This window comes from Mesoplodon mirus (assembly GCF_964341445.2).
Source record: "Mesoplodon mirus genome assembly, chromosome: 10".
In the NCBI taxonomy this organism is placed as follows: Eukaryota; Metazoa; Chordata; class Mammalia; order Artiodactyla; family Ziphiidae; genus Mesoplodon; species Mesoplodon mirus.
Window position 1 is genome coordinate 56,532,682 of NC_138986.1, and position 20,987 is coordinate 56,553,668.

The following is a 20,987-nucleotide window of genomic DNA, read 5'->3' on the forward strand; positions in this document are numbered from 1 at the left end:
TGGGCCATAGTCTGTTGTTCTAAATAAATGATTGTTAGAAGGACACTGGAACTTAAACACTTAAAGACTCACCTCCCTTATAAATATTATCCCTTCTTTTGCAAAAGAGAATGGGAACTATTCCTCTAACTCACTAAACTTCCACTATTTAATCAAAAGCATTTCTAAGTTTTTGCCTTTTAAGGTATTTTTCTAACAAAGAATTGAGACTAGCCTAAGTGTATTTGCTAAGTGATTAGATATCTTGATAATAAAATACAAGTAGGTAAATAAAAAAAGCTCCCCAGAATATATTTGGGAAAATGAGAAGGCCTAGTGATCAGAACACAGATGCAGCATGATTAAAATAAATTAACACACACATTTATTCAATCAGGCAGTCACTCCATCATGATGAGCCCCTACTTTGTTTGCATCAGGCACTGAACTAGGTCCAGGGCCTTCAAGAATGACAAAACCTGGTTCTTGCCTCAAAAGAGCTTACAATCTATTGAGAAAGGGGTGTGAAGACAAAAGTCCCAGAGTTAAATTTTAACACGGAGTTATATATAAAGTGCATAAATAAAAGGTGCACACATGCAAAATGTCTGGAGGACTCAGCAAATTCATGGGAAAGGCACATAAGTCCTGAAAATCATAGCATGGGTAGCAATATGCCAGACATTCAAACAGGGGTAAGTGGTTCAGACAATGGGAACATCCTGCAGTGAAATGAGGAGGTGCCATCAGCACTGCTGACTCAGCCAGGGTGAGATGGTGAGACGGGTGGCTTAAAAGAGCAGGGAGCAGGCAAATATGAGGCGGGAGAAGTAGCAGGAGCCAGATCATGGAAGGCCTTGCAGGCTTGACAAATGAGCTAAAATTTCACCTAGCCAATGACAAGGAGTCATCAGTATGTTTTGGTAAGCTCATGGTAGGAAAAAGGTAAGTGTAGGAGAGATGTTAGGAGTGGGAATTCAGTGAGAAGACTATTGCAACAGCCAGGGGAGAGACCATGGGGTCCTTAACCAAGGCATAGCTCTGGGGGTGGAAAGAAGAATGTAGTTAAGCAAGATATTGATACAGTAGATTTGACAGTGTTTGATGATCGTTGAATGGATATGAAGAGAGGAGAAAGGAAATGGAGAGAGCAGTAAGTCTCGAAGAGTTTAAATTTCCAAAAACGGTAATCTCCCTAAAGTAATTCAAATGAAAGAGCCAACCAACAGTCATTACTGATTTGTGTTGCAAATTTACATTGTCAACGAATATATGTGATATTATATAACAACATAAGAAAAAATGGTATTTGTAAAATACCAAATGGATTACAGGTCCATTAGCATTAAGATGCATGACATAATGGGAGCACTGGGAAGGAGTTCCGGGATATAGCTGAACTTAGAATTTACCTTGAGGTGTTTCTACTTGATTTCATTCTCTTGAATTGACATTGTTGCAAACTCAATAAGTCAATAATAAATGTAACCTTTGTCAAAAGCTGATGGATTCAAAAAAGTGAATTCCCACCCTATAGTTAACGGTGCCTGGGGAAAGTAGATGTCTGGTCAGAGGATGGGGAGAAATGCCTTCTGATCACACGGTAAAGGACAGTGATGATGTTTACTGAAGGGAGCTTCCCCACTCCCAGGGGCATGGAAATATGTGAATAATTAATAAAGAATGCACAGTAGGGAAAGGGTTTTATAATAAGGGCTCATGTCTAGGGAGGCATTTAGAGCACTACCTGGATGGCAGTGTGTGGGCATGGGGAAAAGTGGGAGAAAGGTGATATGAGTTAAAAACAAAACCCTTATGTGTGAAGGAAGAGGGTCAGACTTCCTTTCTTCCTTCCTTCTTAGTGAGATCAGGTTTGGATGTATTGTGTGACTTGGTTCCCTGATTGGGTTTATACCAAATGAAGATAAGAATTTTACTGAGCTACTAGCATTAATATCTTTAATATGATGTTCCCAGACCATAGAAGAAGGAACTACAACTATGGCAGAAATGGTCTTGTATTCAGTAGTCATTTAGCAAATAAACACTTAGCCTAGGTGCTAACTCAGCCAGGAAAATTCTTATGAATCCAATTCACTGTTTCTTTTTATAGCTTAAACATAAAGAAATAATGTGAAAATCTAAGCACTGTGATCTTACATAGTGACAAATGACTATGATACTGATAATAGGTCTTGCTTCAGGCGCTAGGGACTTCGCTGATAATCCCATTTCTTAATGGGACCATAGGGAGAAAAAAGAACAAGGGATATATAAACACTGAGATCTCATGAACTGACTAAAGGGAATGTTGCCAACTCTACAATGCCAGGCTATAATTCTTTTCTTTTCTAACTAGAATCCTCTTAACTTCCTCACTCCATTCATGGCGGAAATAGCTTATTAATTTCTTTTCCTAAACATTTAATAACTGGGAAAATGCTTATAATATAATCTTAAATGGAAAAGAAAAAGAATACTCATACAAGGCATAAATATACCAACATTTTTAAACAGATCTCATACTGGTTTTATTTTATAATGATCATGTACTATTTTATAATTAATAATTAATTTATATAATAAAATATTTTATATATAATTTTATATCATTATATAATGTTATCTAATGAAATATTTTAAAAGATATTATCAGTTTTCCTTTTGGAAAATTGTAAAAAAAGTCATCAATCTTCATCCATTTTAAAAGAAATCTTTATTTGAATGGCAAACTTTTTGTCTACTTCTAAAATATTTTGTGTTCCCTGCTCTATTTATAAATATAATAAAAAAAATAGCTGGCACACATTTTTAGATAAGAACTATTCAAAAGTGCTCACACAAGGAAATTTATCTTCATTTTAAAAATGAAGTCATTCATTTTAAAAATGTTCTCATGTAAGTCTTCTGGTGGTTTTTATATTTTGCAGTAACTCAAATAAAGATATATAAACAAAGAGGCAATTATCCCTTATACCCTTTTTTTTTCTTATTTAAGATCTATTTGAAAAGTATTTCATGACTATAACAAAGAGAAGAGTGTTGGCATTAAAAATTCTTCTGAAGATTTCAAAATCTATGGTCTATACACAATGCCCAGAATTTTCAATAAATAGCTAATCATTTTCTCATCAGTGCATTTTTGTTCTATCACTTATCCACTCCCACTAAATCACTTGTCAGTTCAGAAGAAGGGCAGGACTGAGGACTGGACTCATGGCTAAAAAGAAAAAAACTAAACCTGCATTCATCCTAACACCCTGTCTTTTTTTTTTTTTTTTTTTTTTAGTGTGCATATACCTTTTATTGAAAAGAATATGTTTAGGAAAGCCAAGAAAAGAGTCCAAACACTTGGTTGACTTTGAGGTCCTCATCTTGTCTAGTGGCCTGTGTGCTCCATAATTGTAAATACTGGGACTTGGAGTAATTATGTGGCTAATGGGGGAAGGTAAAAATAACGACTAAGAGTTCAAATTTGGATAACAGAAATACTCAAGTTCAATTTAAAATTCTGACATTTACTGTGTGACACTGGAATGTTAGTTAACCACTTGAGGTCTTATATTTCTATCTGTAAAATGGGAATAATAATGGTACCAACTCAGTGAGTTGTTTTGAGGGTTAAATGGAATGATGCATGCAAAGCATTTAGCATTAGTGTAGACACATAGCTGGGGTTTTTTTGTTGTTGTTATTTTAGAAAATGAATTTTATTTATTTATAAAAATTATAAATTTTAATAAATTGCAGATTATTCTTTCCTAGTATACAGAAATATAACTGATTTTTGTCTTTTTTGATCCATTTTATGAAGGTTAATTCTTTCCAAGAGCCCCTACCCTCCTAGATATGAAATTAATATATCTTCCTTTGTATTTATCTCTTTCAATAGTCTACTTAACTTACTAGAAGTTTCAAGGGATGACATGTAGAGTCATACAGGAATCATACAGAAATACACAGAGTACCCAAGTAAGGCTGGATAATTTTTGTGATTCTGATATATAAAAGGGCACACTAATCCTTGGACGTATCAGTGGAAGTCTTAGAGTACGCAAATATTAAGATTGCCATGATACCTATTGATTTACTTTTCCTAAAACCATTCAGTAATGGTTCTGAATAACAAATAAAAATATCCGTCTTGAAATTAAGGAAGGGTAAAGAGAGTTAGAAAGCATATATGGAAAAAATATATACATGATTAAAATAACAATTTAAAAGGAAGTATATGTTTTAATTTTTAAAAATAACATTGTCTATTAGGTTCCAAAAGTTTGATTCACCATCTTCAAACTGGGAATGAAATATAATATTTCTAATTTATTCTTGGTTGTATTTTATTTTTAATATGGATGTACTTCAGAAAAAAAAATCTTCATTTTTAAGTTATTTATGTATTTTTCTCCCAATAAAGTTTCTCAAATATATCTTAAGGTAAAACTAAAATACTAGAACTAGTCAACCATCTCTTTTTATGCACAGGAGTAAAATTCCCCTCATACTATTTCCTTAAAAAAATAATGTGGATATAAGATATTTTCAAATTCTAGTAGGTTATTTTTCTCACTAAAAGAAAATAAAAGTCTTTTTTCTTTTTTTCCTTTCCATTAGAAGGTTGGTGCCTAGAGGGTAACCATGATTTCTTCACAGTCTCTATGAAGACACTCAATTTGTATTACTAAATCTTCTTTTAAGGGAAGAAAAACACAAAATTTCCTTTATTTTGCTACAACATTAAAAACATACTTTGAAGCCCCATTGAAGCAATTAATGGAAACATTACAATCATAATAGAAAAAGCTTTCCCACACATCAGGATAGAGGATGTTTCTGCTTATAAAGTTTCCATTTAGAATGACACTTTTTAATGACCTAGGAAATGTAAATATTGCCAAAGTGCTGAGCTATTTACTAAATTGTAGCAGTAACTTTGTCTATAGAAAGTAGATTGAATGAGAATATATCAGACATTTATAATTTGTTAAATAGTACAGTATAAACTTACCTGGTCCTGTAAGGTGGCCAGTAGCTACATTTGGCTACTGAGAACTTGAAATGTGACTAGTCTGAACTAATACATGAAGTGTCAAATGCATACCAATTTTCAAAGACTTAATAGAAAAAAAGAATGTAATATACTTCAGTCATAATTTTTACAGTGATTGTTTAAATAATGGCATTTTTGATACAATAGGTTAAATAAAATAAATTAATAATATTGAAATTTACCTTTTGGTGTATGTTTTTTAACATAGCTATTAGAAAATTTTAAATTATGTATGTACACTGCATTAGATTTTCATGGGCAGAACTGGTATAAACAACTAAAGTTACATAAAATGTACCCTTCTTTTACAGTTTAAGCATTAGTCTAGTTTCTAGGTTTAAAACCAAGACTTGAAAATAACAAGTGTGATTATTGGTGAATTCTGAACCTTAAAGAGTAAGCTCAAGGGAAATTTTAGTGTGGTGTAAGTCATTTATGACATCAGATATCAGAAACCAACATGATGAAGAGTAATCATATACTGGTAGTTAAGATAAAAAGGATAACTTTCAGGTTAATATCTTCTTTTCAGTCTTTAATTTATCCTATATATAGCAGTAATTAATTTTAGAGAAATCCCCTACATCGTAGTCTTCTGACAATAGTTGTAATGCATTTTGAGATACTTGGATAAAAGTTAAATTTGCCACATAAAATTGATTTAGAAAATTGTTAATAGAATTATTGGCAATAGTACTTTTTTTTGGCAATAGTATTTCTGATATCATGCCTTTAACAGTAATAACTAAACCGAAGTTTGGATCCAGATGACTCAATAATTTATGCAATATTACTTAGAAACACACAAACTGATCTTTAAGTGGGTATTCATACCGTCATAAATCCATCCAGCAAACCTGAATCGGGTTTCGGAGGTGCCTGCAACCGTTCCATAGACCACTTTTCAATGATGGAGGAGACTTGTGTATTTTCTGTATTTAATATTCTGAACCCTGTCATGTTAACGCCACTGTATCGGTAGGGCTCTACATCAAGAGCGAAGAGGTCCTAAAAGACAAATTTCTTTGTGTTAGTATCAAGAGAGAATATTCATAGGCAAGTATAATTGAAATAATCATGTATTCCTGCTTGCCTTAGGTTACTTAACACCACTGTGTCTCAAGTGATGTTTAAACATCACAAATCACCAAGATTCAAATACATTATGCTCATGCTTTGCCAATGCAAATATATATACACTCTACATAAACAAGTACATATATATATTATTCCAGTTCCCCCAGTGGAACAACAGGCTTTTCTACAACTTACTTTAAGGTTTGTGTAAGCTTTCTTCTCTATGTTAGGGATAGCTTGCACTTAAATTTTATGCATTACTCTTTTATATTTAACTGATTATAGGTGTTTTCCCATGTCTTGCTTCCTTGACTGGTTATTGCCATTTTTGTGTTATTTTGCTTTGTCTTTTTTCTTTTTTTTTTAAGAAACAGATCATGAAATATAGCTTCTAACTAATGAAAATTATATCAAAGCTGAGGAAAAAAGTTAACAAAACTGGCCTTATTGGTTACAAGAACTCTTGTAGTTCTTTTGTCTTATACCCTATCTAGCCACTCCCCCATAGGGAACACTTCAGACTCTGGTTGCCCTTTCTACTCTATATACAGTGAGTGCTCTGGATTTGCCCAGGAGATAGGAGGCCAAAGCTGTCGGGGCAGTCGGATGTCACTATGAGAACATGCAGCATGTGGGACTTCTGCCCCCATTGAGTTAGCATTAGCTATTCCTTAGATCTTATAGACAACATTGAGAGCCAGGACAAGATCAATGCCATTGGTCCTGGGCACAGCTTGCTCATACAGCTGTACAGACTAGATTATAGAAGCAAAATTCAGTGAAGAGAAGCTGATGTTGGCCTGCGCTCTATTCCGTGCTGTGAAAAATAAAAGGAACTTTTAGGTTTTTAGTTTTCAACATTTGCAATCTAGCCAAGGAGATTATCTCTTTCTCTATCTCTCTCTCTCTCTCTGGCTATATATATATTTACACACACACACACACACACACACACACACACACATACACACACACACACATATATATAATGTAGTGCAATATATGCTAAGGGGCAAAAGAGTACAAGTGATAAGTGCAAAGAGTCAGAAGCAAGACAAATGATTTTCAATTTTTATGGTAAAGAACAACTTCACAGAGCAGATGGGATCTGAGCTGCCATTAAAGAATGGCCATGCTCTTGATAGGCAAAAGACAAAAGGAGACCAAAATGTCAGTAGAGACACAAAAATTAGAAAATATAAAGTCTACTCAGGAGACTGACCTAAATCACTTTGGCTATAAGAGAATTCATGAGGTAGAACAGCGGCAAAAGAAAATAGGAAAGTTAGGTTAGAATCAAACTGAAAAGGACCTTCAATTATAGGCTAGATGAGTCCTACATATACTAAACTAGTTTTTTTTCCCATTTTTTTATTAAGAGATGCTTTCGATTTCCCTAACATCTTATGATTATGGTAGAACTGAGTTTCAACAGCATTGAAATATAATTTGCTGACGAGTGAAGGCTTCTACTCACTCTCCACCAGCCCATCACTAAGTTTCTCACAGGCTGCAAAAAAGCTGCCTGGTGGTAAGTGATACAGATATACAGCAGAGTTAGCCTTAGTATTTACCAGTAAAATACAACCTACTGTGTGAAGCATCTTCATTGAAGAAGAGTTCTTTTTACAAGAAGCTATTGTGATCAATTTAGATTTAAAACTTAGTAGTTTAGACCAATTACTAAATTTTAGTAATTTAATCTGGTAACTTCAAGACTCCTAAAAGCAACGAGATCAATTGGAAAACTTTTGAGTTAACAAAGAGAGAGCATTGGCTAGACTGGTCACTGTGGGAAAGGAGAAGATGCATACTACAGACACTATGGAGAAAAAATCAGTGGCACTTTGTTGGGGATACAGGAGTTAGAGACAGTGGAAGTTTTGAAGCAAGAGTCAGAAGATGAGTCACTTCAGAGGACAATACATTAAGGTTTAAATAACTTGAAATTATCTTAACGCCACAATTAGAAACGTTCTGCAACACAGTGATATACAACAATTCAGGAATATTACAGATAGACATTTAGATCTCATTTGAACAAAGGTCATAACTGAAGCTCTAAGTACATACCAGTTCTGAAGAAAATAATTGAAGAGGAAAAAAGAAAATAAGATACATGCCCAAAGTTGGAGATGCTCTCATATTGGGGGGATGGGCAGGAAATAGTGACAGAGACAGATAGCTGTTTCACAGTGGAAGGAAAACTAGGATAATGTATCGGTAAAGAAATAGAGCTAAGGGTAAGTAGGTTTGATAAAAAAAAAAAAGAATGTCAGATTTTCATGCATATTGAGAAAAAACTGTAGTGGGTATGTAAAGACAAAAAATAAGGGTAACATTCAATTTGCTAATTGCAAATTAAATCATATTTACTTAAAAAATCCAACTTAACATATGCAAAAGCAGAATAGAAAATTTAATCTACTAAAGGAGCACCTTCAGTAAACCCTATTTCAGTTAAGTCAATGGAGCTAACAACATAAGAATTTGTGCTTTTCTAAAACATTGATTTCTCAGCAAACTAATTTTAAAATCCGTTATGTTCTGAAAGTCCTCTAAGCAATATAAAAATAAGACATTATTTTGAATTAATATCTGAAACGATATTATTTCAAAATCATCACCTTCCCACCAAGAATCATTAGTTCTCTATGATGATAATTCCTCTTGGGTTTTATCAAAATAAAATAAATCATAACTTTAAAAGTGCCAGTATTATATTACTTCTTCCCACTCAAAAACCCATTTTTCATCCTGAAATTCATTATAAGAAACTTTAGAGCATTATCTTTATGTTTTAATAAATTACTTACCAGTGTGGTAAAGATGTAATGATAGTATTCTGTCATCATTCCCATAGCTAATGCCTAAGAAGTAAAAAATTAAAATATTAATATTGAAGGTACACGTTAGATGAAATACATTATGTCAATAAGACAAGTGAGATGAAAATAGCAGAATGTAATGAAGGATCAGCCTATAGTATTCAGGTTACATTAAAATTGGGTCAAACTAAATCTTTTTTCCATAGTTAAAGAAGATTAGTGGTTACAAAGGAATTTCTGAACCAATTCTCTTGATAGAAAAGCTATTAATTGAATGTTTGCAATTGTAAAACTTATGCTTTACATATTAAAAGAGGCATTAAATTTGAAACAAAACCTCAAATTAGCACATCTTAGTTCATTATATTTGTAATATCTTCACTACAAATACCATAATAAGGAACACCATTTTATTTTGTTGAAAAGTATTACTCAATTAGGAAAACAGTGCTCCAAAGTACACCAACAGGAATTATTTTTAGCATTTTAGAGACATTTTCTTAGTATTAATGAAGCAAATGTAAATCACCACTGTACAGATAAAGGAAAGTTTATTTTTCATTAATGAACAATTGAAATTTACTATGTTTTATTTCACATTTCTACAGTCCTCATCAATTTTAGACTATCAGTCTTAAAACAAGGACTTTGGGGTTAGAACTTCCAGTCATAAGAAGTGTCAATTTCCTCTCTGAAAATGCAGAATCCTTTAGAAATAGCTGTTTATCAGTGAACAGTAGCTGGTGATGATAATTGAAAAATGATGCATTTTTGAGCTGAATGAAGAGCTCTTAGTAGGAAACAAGTATTCTCAGGTGCATCTAATATTCTTCCACAAACTACTAACTACTCAAATTGGTTTACTAAGTAGCTGCCCCAGCTACATCCTTTGTATTCTATACCCATAGGTAGGTATTAACCAATTAGCTACAATAAAATTTGTATTTCCACAGCATTAGCTGTTCAGTAAGAAAAGATAGATGTTTGTGAAAATTTTGGGGATATATAAAATGTATTTTTTTTAAAGGGAGAAACATTTGTTAATGAAAGGTAGCATCAAAGAATTGAGCAGAGGAAAGGAACTTAGGAACTGTGATACTGTAATTTATAATAAGAAATATGTATTTGGTCTTCATCCCATTTCTGGCACAAAACTCCAGAAACTCTTAGAATTTCCCAAACAATAAAAGCAATGGGAACATCTTTGTTATAATATTTGGTTTCTTTTCTTCACTTCCTGAAATTGCTTCAGAGCCATAAAGGTGAAATGGGTGTCTTGTTATTCTTAGCAAGCCCCTTTCAACCACAACTGAGTTTATGTCAAATGAGGTGACTTTGGAAAATCCCCTAAGATGGGAGGGTGGGTGCTGGTTGCCAGGGGAAAGCAATCTCATGACTGGAACGTTGAAACTTTCAGTTCTACCCCGGTGACCTCCTGGGAAGGAAGAGGGGCTGGAGACTGAGTTCAATCGCCATGGCCAATGATTTAATCAATCATGCCTATGAACTGAAGCCACCAGAAAAATCCAAAAGGAGAGGATCTAGAGAGCTTCCCGGTTGGTGAACATGTGGAGATGCGAGGAGAGTGGCGTATTCAGAAGGGTCGTGGAAGCTCCTTGCCCTTTCCCTGTATATTGCCCTATGCATCTCTTCCATCTGGCTGTTACCAAGTTACATCCTTTCATAATAAACCGGGAATCTAGTATGTAAAATGTTTCTCTGAGTTCTGTGAGTTGCTCTAGCAAATTAATCAAACCTAAGGAGGGGGTTGTAGGAACCTCCAGTCTACAGCCGGTGGGTCAGAAGCACAAGTGAGAACCTGGACTTGTGGCTCATGTCCGAAGTGGGGGAGGTGGGGGAACAGTCTTGTAGGACTAAGCCCTTAACCCGTGGAATTGGATGCTACCTCTGGATAGATGCTGTCAGAACTGAATTGGGTTGTAGGACAATGTGCTGGCATCAGAGCACTGATTGTGGTGTGGGGAACACCCCCCCACACACACACAACTGAATTGGATGCACAACTCTTAGGAACCAAATAATATTTGCTGAATGGATAAAAATGATATGAGCCAATAACTCTCTGATAAATTTACATTTAAGCAAAAATAAAAATTTACAAGATTATCTTTGTAGAAGGTATTCATTGTTCCTGATGGATATGTGTTCAAGGTTTCCCAACTTCAGAACTACTCAATGAGAGCTCAGCATTACCCTTGTCGATGTTTTTTACTTTACCAACTCAATAGGCATAGAAATATCCATAGGGATAAATGAAAGAAACAGCGATTCAGATATATAACTATAAATAACACTTACATAATGCCTAAAAAGTACTGGGTGCTACTCTAAGCACATTGCACATCTTAATCAATTTAGGCCTCATTAAAAATCCTATGACGGGCTTCCCTGGTGGCACAGTGGTTGGGGGTCCGCCTGCCGATGCAGGGGACGCGGGTTCGTGCCCCGGTCCGGGAGGGTCCCACATGCCGCGGAGCGGCTGGGCCCGTGAGCCATGGCCGCTGAGCCTGCGCGTCTGGAGCCTGTGCTCCGCAACGGGAGAGGCCACAGCAGTGAGAGGCCCGCATACCGCAAAAAAAAAAAAAAAAAAAAAAAAAAAAAAAATCCTATGACGTAGGTCCTGTTATTATTTTACAGGTGAAGAAACTAAGACATTAGGCAACAAATTGAGACAGTGAGTGGAAATAAACTCCAGGTCTCTAACTCTTGGAGCTTGGATATAGAGCATAATCTATGCCGTTTATAAAGTGGCATATTTTATATTCCCAAAGATATAGATCCACTTAGGATCTATACATTCTAAAATTTTGGCTGTTTCCTCCTTGATAATTCGAAAACCTGGGAATCTCAGCCCAATCCTGGAAATTGTGTTTTGGAGGCGAGGGTGGGAGGTGGTTAAGAAAATAGTGTTCTGTACCATCCCCAGGTTTCTTCTTCATTATGTTGAAAAGAAGCCTTTAAGGAAGGGATAAATGAGGACTGTGTGAGCAATTCACTGACCTCCTTTCAGTCTTTGATTCTGAAAACAAGAGTCAGTATGGACTATGAACTTAGATCTAAGTAGAAAAGTTTAGTTGTTTTTGATGGAGTACCTATACTCTAACATGAACAAAAGTGAACAACGGGGATACTCTCTTGAAAGGTGAGTTAATAATTTCCAATGGGAATTAAAAAAGAACTTGTTCTGGACCTTCTTTTAATTATAGCATTTATGTCTTGCTACTACTGCTTCTGAATGAACTGTGTGCACACTTCAAACCACATTAAAAAGAACAAAATTATTATCTCCTTGTGTATAAATAAGAGTGGCCACAAAAGAAAATTGTTTGTGCCATGTCACCCCTCCTGGAAAGAAATACCGCAGATTAATTTTTTCCAAAATCAAAATATTGTTAGAATTTCCCAACATTTAACTGATGTAGTGTTAACAATGCCATATGACAAATTAACACATGCAGTTATCCAGGCATATAATTTGCAACCAGTTTATCCTTCAGGTTATATCTGGACATTACATTGCTTAAGGTTAACAATTGGAGGGGTAGACTTTATACGTATTTCTTAAAATTTTATTATATTTTACTTCTTGCTGCTGTAGCAGTTTCTTTGTATCTGCTTTTACATTTTTCCAGGCTAAAAAATTTGATTTCACACTCTCTGATATGGACTTTAAAGTTCTTGGTTGCTATTTTTTTCTGTGATAGAATGTCTTCGTGAGACTTTACTCCACAGCATCCTGGCCCTGCCATAGTGGATTCTCTTTGACAAATCTGAGTAGAGGTGGAATCTTTTGCTATTAAGACATGTATGCCAATGAGTGCCCTTAATTTGCCTCAGAGGAAATCTAGCCAAGCCCAGGCTTCACTCACTTTTAAAGCTCTCAGGCAGGAAAACTTCAAATTCATGGTTGCTCACTATTTAGTTAGAGCTCAGTCAGTTTAAATAAAACAAACAAACATCTCTTTTTCTTGATACTCCTAATATTTGTTCTTGGATTAAGCCAGACAAGCTGAAAGCCCATTTGTGCCTTATCTTCAACTATTGTACCATTTCTTTGGAGTGTCATCATTAGCCAACGTTGAGGAATCTCAGAAAAATTTCATAAATCATAAAATGGAGTCCTAAAGTACTGCTGCAGTTACAAAAAAGAAGCTATTTACTTTCTTTTTGAATTGGTTTCTAGAGTAGCTAAGATCCAAATATGAGATAAATGCTCTCTGGGACAAGGTAAGTTTTAAAAAAATCCTACCATATGGGGTCTGCCAGTGTTACAGGATCAAAAAGCGTGCATTCTGTGTAATAGCTTTACTCTGACTTCAACTTAACTTTCATATTCTCATTTCCCCTCTGTTCTGATTTTTCACTACTAATCTTGTTAAAATTATATAATTTTACTGTTGTATATATTTTAGATACTACTTTAATTCTGTTTTCATTTTGCGAATAGCAGGTTACACATCAGAAAACAAGTATGAAATAAGGGATATATCAACTAGAAGACAGAATGGAAATTCTATTATTAAAGGTGATGGATACTCTCACTTTTCAAACAGCAAAATAAGTCAGAGTTAGTTACTCTAGAGACAAGACAACTGATCACCTATATACTTGTTGGAGGCCTAGAGAAAGCCTACCAAAAGCCTATTATTTGCCACTGACAAATAGTACAGTGATACTTCAGGCATAAAGGAAAGGTATCCTTTCCAAGTCTGTGTATTCTAAATGTGACCAAGAATTGTTTGGTATTAAGTGAAAAACAAAACCCTACTCTAGATTCCAGTGCTTACTTTATCGCATCATTTTGTTCCCAAAAAAACCCAACCAAACAACAACAACCACCCTTATATTCTTTATTACTCAAATATAACACTAGAGCAATTTTCCAAATCCAATTAAATATTTTACTGTAGTGAAACCAACATCCATATTGGAAGACTGGATAAACATCTGCTTAATAAACTAACCATGTTATAACAGACATTTACTGTTGGTAGTTATATTTTATGAGATATAATTTAACATCTGAATCTGCATAACTCTCTAGTAGAGATTTTATCCTACATTTGAGAGGCTTCAAGACAGGTGGCTAATCTCCAGTCAGCTAGTGTGTATAGAAGAGCTTAAAAAACAAAGTCCAATGACTTGTGTTCAAGTTCAGGATCTACTACATAGTACAGCCTTGTACTAGTTATTTAACCCCTTACATCAATCCCCTCATATATAAGATATGAGCTAATAATAATTGTTTTCCAGTGTGCTGTTAGGCCTGAATAGTGCTGAAGTAATAGTAAGAGGTTTTACTGCTATGAATTGTTTCATTTGATTGATTTAGAATTATCTTTTTAGGTAGGCAATGCTTATTCTGAAATGAATACTTCCTAACATCACTAGGAGAAATATAAATCCCTCTGCTATTTCCTTGATCAATGATGGACACTGATCAAGCTACTTAATCTTTCTGAGACTCAGTTTCTTTATCTGTAAAGTGGAGCTAGTCCCTACTTCATTTGGTTATGGTGATGATTAAATAAGATCAAATGTGTAAGGCATCTCAGCATACAAGACAGGTAAAGAACAATTTTTTTTTCTCTTTTTCTTACTAGTTGATTTTAATGGTTGAGCTGCTTAATTGTTGATTTGAAGTTTATTCCCTCATTTCAGCACAAAACAGAAATATCTACTTCATTGATCAATATTCACATTAACAAACGGCATTTTAGCCATTTGAAAGTAACCTCGGAACTTCAATGTGCTTTAAAGATCATCAATATTTATATTATTTTCCTATAAGACAATTAATTAAAGTACTTAGACTTTTTATCAGAAAATCACATCAAGGTGACTTCTCTGGCTTCTTTTTTTTAAACTGACTGTGTAACAATAACACTTTGATTTAAAAAACAAAAAACCAGGGGACTTCTCTGGCAGTCCAGTGGTTAATACTCCACGCTTCCACTGCAGGGGTCACAGGTTTGATCCCTGGTTGGTGGGGAACTAAGATTCCCACATGCCACACAGTGTGGCCAAAAAATAAATAAATAAATAAACAAGACAAAAAGACAACCCTCAGAATGGGAGAAAATATTTGCAAATGAAGCAACTGACAAAGAATTAATCTCAAAATTTATAAGCAGCTCATGCAGCTCAATATCAAAAAAACAAACAACCCAATCCAAAAATGGGCAGAAGACCTAAATAGACATTTCTCCACAGAAGATATACAGGTTGCCAACAAACACATGAAAGGATGCTCAACATCACTAATCATTAGAGAAATGCAAATCAAAAGTACAATGAGGTATCACCTCACACCGGTCAGAATAGCCATCATAAAAAATCTACAAACAATAAATGCTGGAGAGGGTGGATAAAAGGGAACCCTCTTGCACTGTTGTGGGAATGTAAACTGATAGAGCCACTATGGAGAACAGTATGGAGGTTCCTTAAAAAACTAAAAATATAATTACCATATGACCCAGCAATCCCACTACTGGGCATATACCCTGAGAAAACCATAATTCAAAAAGATACATGCACCACAATGTTCACTGCAGCACCATTTACAATAGCCAGGACATGGAAGCAACCTAACAGTAGGTGAGTGGATAAAGAAGATGTGGCACATATATACAATGGAATATTACTCAGCCATAAAAAGAAACAGAATTGAGTTATTTGTAGTGAGGTGGATGGACCTAGAGACTGTCATACAGAGTGAAGTAAGTCAGAAAGAGAAAAACAAATACCTATGCTAACACATATATATGGAATCTAAAAAAAAAAAAAGGGGGTTCTGAAGAACCTAGGGGCAGGACAGGAATAAAGATGCAGACGTAGAGAATGGACTTGAAGACACGGCTTGGGGGGACTGGGAAGGGGAAGTTGGGACGAAGTGAGAGAGTAGCATTGACATGTACACACTACCAAATGTAAAATGGATAGCTAGTGGGAAGCAGCTGCATAGCACAGGGAGATCAGCTCAGTACTTTGTGACCACCTAGAGGGGTGGGATAGGGAGGGTGGGAGGGAGGCGCAAGAGGGAAGGGACATGGAGATATATGTATACATATAGCTGATTCACTTTGTTATACAGCAGAAACTAACACAACATTGTAAAGCACTTATACTCCAATAAAGATGTAAAAAAAAAATTTCAAACTCAAATTTAATAAATAAATTAAGAATTAAATAATTTAAAGATTACCTGTTTCAAAATGCCTGCTGCCATTTCATGGCTACAGTCAAAGATAACATGGAACTCCTTGCCTCTTTTCATTTCTTTTAGTAAGGGTTTTGCATCCTTTGTATCAGCAGGTAGTTGACGGATCTTAAGTCGAAGATTGTATCTTGATGGAGCTTTGATGAGCTCCTGCAAGCGAATGAGACCTTTAATGAAAAAGAAAAAAAATAGAATGTTACAGAAAAAACAGAGTAGTTCATAGAATCACAAAACATACCACAGTGTCTGATTTCCTTGACCATGTACATGTGTACGTCATGACGTGACCATTGAAATTCCTACTTCAGAACTCCCAATCCCCAGTTATTTTTGTTAAAATCACTTCTCAAATTCTTAGGGTATTTCTCAAAGTATGAAAGACATACATGACTGTAAGTTAATGTAAATAATTTAAATAGATAAAAGAATAAAAAATAAAATAGTTTCCCTCTCTATCCTAATTTTACTCCCAGTGGGTTGTCACTGTTGATGGTTTGAAATATTATCCTCCATATGCATTTGCACATATATACATAGAGGGTTTTTTTTTTTTTGTATTTTACATCAATAATTGTTTTGTGACAATGTCTTATAGGTCATTGTAGGTTAGTGATTACTGTTCTAGTTTGTCCAATTAAGTTTCAGTGGACATAATTTATGTAATTATTCTCTATTATTACAAACTTTGGTTATTGTTTCTTGTTTTTGTTCACAAGTAATGGTCTAGTAATTTGGTGTATATGTAAGAGTGATATATTTTTCTTAATAAGAAGACTAAATAGCCAGAAGTGTAATTAAATCACTTTAAGAAATAAAACTTTCCTCTGTATTGTTTTTATTTGTATCATTCTGTATTTCTTCAGAAATAAATATAACCACAGAAATTACTAATAAAGCAAACATTTTCCTAGAAAAGCAGCTCCTGATTATATGTTTCAAAAATATATCAAATTAATAGGTCCATTTTCAATAGATCATTAAACCGTTATGCATTTTTAAATAACAGAGACAAATCAATGAATTTATTCCTTTATAGAAACTTTCTAAGTAATGAAACCCCTTAAAAACTGATATAAAAGATCCAATATATAAGAGTATGATAAGAAAAGAACAATCATACAATTCTATTAGCTTGGACAAAATTAAGCAATTTCCTTTCCCCTTCTCCCCTCTTCCTTCTTATTTACCCCTTTTACCATCTCATCTTTATATTTCTAAAACTCTACTTCTATCTTTCCTGAAAAACTACCTTCATAAATATTACTATGACAAACAATAATAAAGGAAAATATTTGTAAATAACTATCTGGAACTCTCTCTCTCTCTCTCTCTCTCTCTATATATATATATATATATATATATATATACACACACAGATACTCTCTTTATTATATATATATAACTCTATTTGGAAATAGGAATTAAAAGAATCTTACTATGACTAAAAATCTACTGTATATTAAAATAACATGAGATCTAAAGAATAAAATCTAATTCTAGGAATATTTTTCATTCAGTTTTTAAATAAATAATAGATCCTCTTAGACATGTAATGCTATATACACTTTAATATGTTGCAACATAGTTAATAAAATTAACATGACTAATTTTCAGTATTTTTATCCTTGAGACATGCAAGATAAAACATATGTAAATTCATAAATATATCTAGTATCTTTTGCTTTTAAAATATCATCCCACCAGACTTCCCTGGTGGCACAGTGGTTAAGAATCCTCCTGCCAGTGCAGGGGACATGGGTTCAATCCCTGGTCTGCAAAGATCCCACATGCCTTGGAGCAATTAAGCCCATGCACCACAGCTACTGAGCCTGCACTCTAGAGCCTGGGAGCCACCACTACTGAGCCCATGTGCCACAACTACTGAAGCCCATGTGCCTAGAGCCCGCGCTCCACAACAAGAGAAGCCACGGCAAGCAGAAACTCGTGCACCACAATGAAGAGTAGCCCCCGCTCGCCACAACTAGAGAAAGCCCACGTGCAGCAACGAAGACCCATTACAGCCAAAAAAAAATAATAAATAAAATTATAAAAAATTAAATGAATTCATTAAATAAAGCATTGTCCCAGAAAGTTTACTTCATTGTAAGTTATTTTAAAATTTTGATATATAAAATCCTACAAATAATATTTGCATAAATTACACAGTATAATATTATTAGTAAAATAAATACTACATAATTAATTGATATCAAATATACCCATTAAACATGATACAATTCAGTCTAGGGAATTATGTATATAATGATTACAGATGTTAACACTGAACTGTACAAAGATGAAAACAAATATTTGAATTTATAACTCCTGCTTAATTGTAGCAGCATTTAACATTGGGCTATAAAATCCTCTAAAACATCTATAAAAGGCTATACATTTCTTTACATATGGGAGTACTCTGTAACTAAATTAGAATAAATTCTTAAAGGGTAGTAACGTTGTTTAACTACTTTTTATAAATAAACCTGAATATAATTGCTGCAAGGCAGTGGCTCCCAAACTTTGGAAGGTATGATAGTAACCTGTGAAGCTGGGGTACAATCTAAACAACCAAATAAGAATCTTCAGGTGATAGGACTCCTGCATGTACATTTTTAACAATCTTTCCAGGTGAGAGATTCAAAGAGTGTGGCCAATTTCCAAAGATAGGTCTGGTTTCAGATAAGTGTCTTATGAGAGCTACCCTTTGATAGCTATATTGTAGGATAATAACTATTTTATATTAATTAGTAGCATAAGACAATAAAACAATTAATTCAAAGAATGATTTCCAACTTCATTAGGAAGAGTTAAAAACTGTAAATACAACTGACTGTAGGAATAAGAGAGAGAAAAAAAGACATTCATTTACCCATGCATCAAATGTTTATTAAATTTTTACTGTAGGTCAAGCACTGTTCTAGACATTGAGGAGACAATGAAATATATAAATAGACAAATTTCCTGCCCATACCACGCTAAAAATACACAGGGGGACAAACGCTACTAAGCAAGCAATTATAAATGAAAAATGGCAATACTATTTTGATAGGGAAAGTACAGATGGTTGAGGAAGCATACAGCAGGATCACCTAACTCAGAATGGGAGTGTTCAGGGAAATTATCTCAAAGGAGGTGATGTCTAAGTTAATACCTAAATAAAAAGAGAAAGAATGGAAGGAATGGATGGAAGAAAAGACAGCTTTTATACTGGCATGGAGGTGAGAGAGCATGGGCAAAGAATCTTAAGAAGCAAGGAAGAAGTGCTGACAAGTGTAATTTGAGAAGAGGGCAGGGATGCTTAGGATGCCCTTGTATTTTACAGTAGAGTTAAGGCCTTAACTTAAAGGTGGTAGAAAATGCTCACTTGGAATCTTCATTTCAAAAGAATCACTCAGATTTTCACTATAGAGGACAGAAGAGAAGAACTAAAATGGGAGGAAGAGTTGGAAGACAGTTGTAATAACGCAGGTTGGGAAAGGGTAAGGTGTGTGTTCAGGTCAAGACGGTAGGGAGAGAAAGAAGAGGAGGGACTAGAGATTTTTGTGTGTGTGTGTGGTGTGTTAGTTTCTGCTTTATAACAAAGTGAATCAGTTATACATATACATATGTTCCCTTATCTCTTCCCTCTTGCGTCTCCCTCCCTCCCACCCTCCCTATCCCACCCCTCTAGGTGGTCACAAAGCACTGAGCTGATCTCCCTGTGCTATGCGGCTGCTTCCCACTAGCTATCTATTTTACGTTTGGTAGTGTATATATGTCCGTGCCACTCTCTCACTTTGCCTAGAGTCTGTCATACAGAGTGAAGTAAGTCAGAAAGAGAAAAACAAATACCGTATGCTAACACATATATATGGAATCTAAGAAAAAAAAAGGGACTAGAGATTTTTGAGAAAAGATGGTAAGTGGTTGGTGAGGGAGAAGGGCTGAGTCAGGGAGGTTTCTCAGATTTTTGGCTTGGGCATCTGTGAGGAGAGAGTGCTTCCAGAGTGTGAGGTCATGGGAGGAGTCTTATCTAGATCAGCAGTTCTCAAAGTGTGGTCCACAGCCCTCTCAGGAGGGTCCCTGAGGTCCAGTTATTTTCATAATAATAATAAGAGGCTCTTTGGCTTTTTTACTTTCATTCAGTCACATGTGTGCAGTGGAGTGTTCTTGGGGTTACAAGACATGGATGATGTCACAGCAGATTGAATGAGGAAGTAGATATGAAAATCCAACTACCTCCTATTAAACCAAACATTAAAGAGACTTATGAGAATGCAAAACAAAGCCACTCTTCTTATTACTTTTTTTGTTTTAGAAAATATAGGTATTTTTCATTAAAATATGATATGTGAATAGATAATAGATTTGTTACTGCAATTATTAAATGAATTAATAAATATTTTTAAATGTTATAATTTTATTACTAATATGATAAATGTTTATAAGCATATTATAAATGCTTTTAGAGATCCTCAGTAATTATTAAGAGTATAAAGTGGTACCAAAACCAAAATGCCTAAGAATTACTAAATTGGATTATCTCTAAATTTTTCCTAGTTCTAAGTTTCTCTTATTCTCATTAAGTTATTTATATAAATGCAGACTGATCTAATACCAACCTTGGTTGAATAAAGAAAAGAAAGTTGGGGCTTCCCCGGTGGCGCAGTGGTTGAGAGTCCGCCTGCCAATGCAGGGGATACGGGTTCGTGCTCCGGTCTGGGAGGATCCCATATGCCGCGGAGTGGCTGGGCCCGTGAGCCATGGCCGCTGAGCCTGCGCATCCGGAGTCTGTGCTCCGCAATGGGAGAAGCCACAACAGTGAGAGGCCCGC

The 20,987-nt window shown here is 34.8% G+C and overlaps 1 protein-coding gene across 5 annotated transcripts in view; it reads right to left on the minus strand.

Annotated features, from left to right (window-relative positions):
* GRIK2 (glutamate ionotropic receptor kainate type subunit 2) overlaps nt 1-20,987 on the minus strand; it is a 648,281-nt gene that overhangs the window by 324,247 nt on the left and 303,047 nt on the right. For all 5 annotated transcript variants that reach the window (XM_082633756.1, XM_082633753.1, XM_082633752.1 and 2 more), the window contains 3 exons: nt 16,160-16,341; nt 8,923-8,976; nt 5,864-6,037 (listed from right to left, as the gene is read on the minus strand). In XM_082633756.1, the coding sequence (XP_082489882.1) occupies nt 5,864-6,037; nt 8,923-8,976; nt 16,160-16,341 (410 nt within the window). The remainder of the gene's footprint in view (nt 1-5,863; nt 6,038-8,922; nt 8,977-16,159; nt 16,342-20,987) is intronic.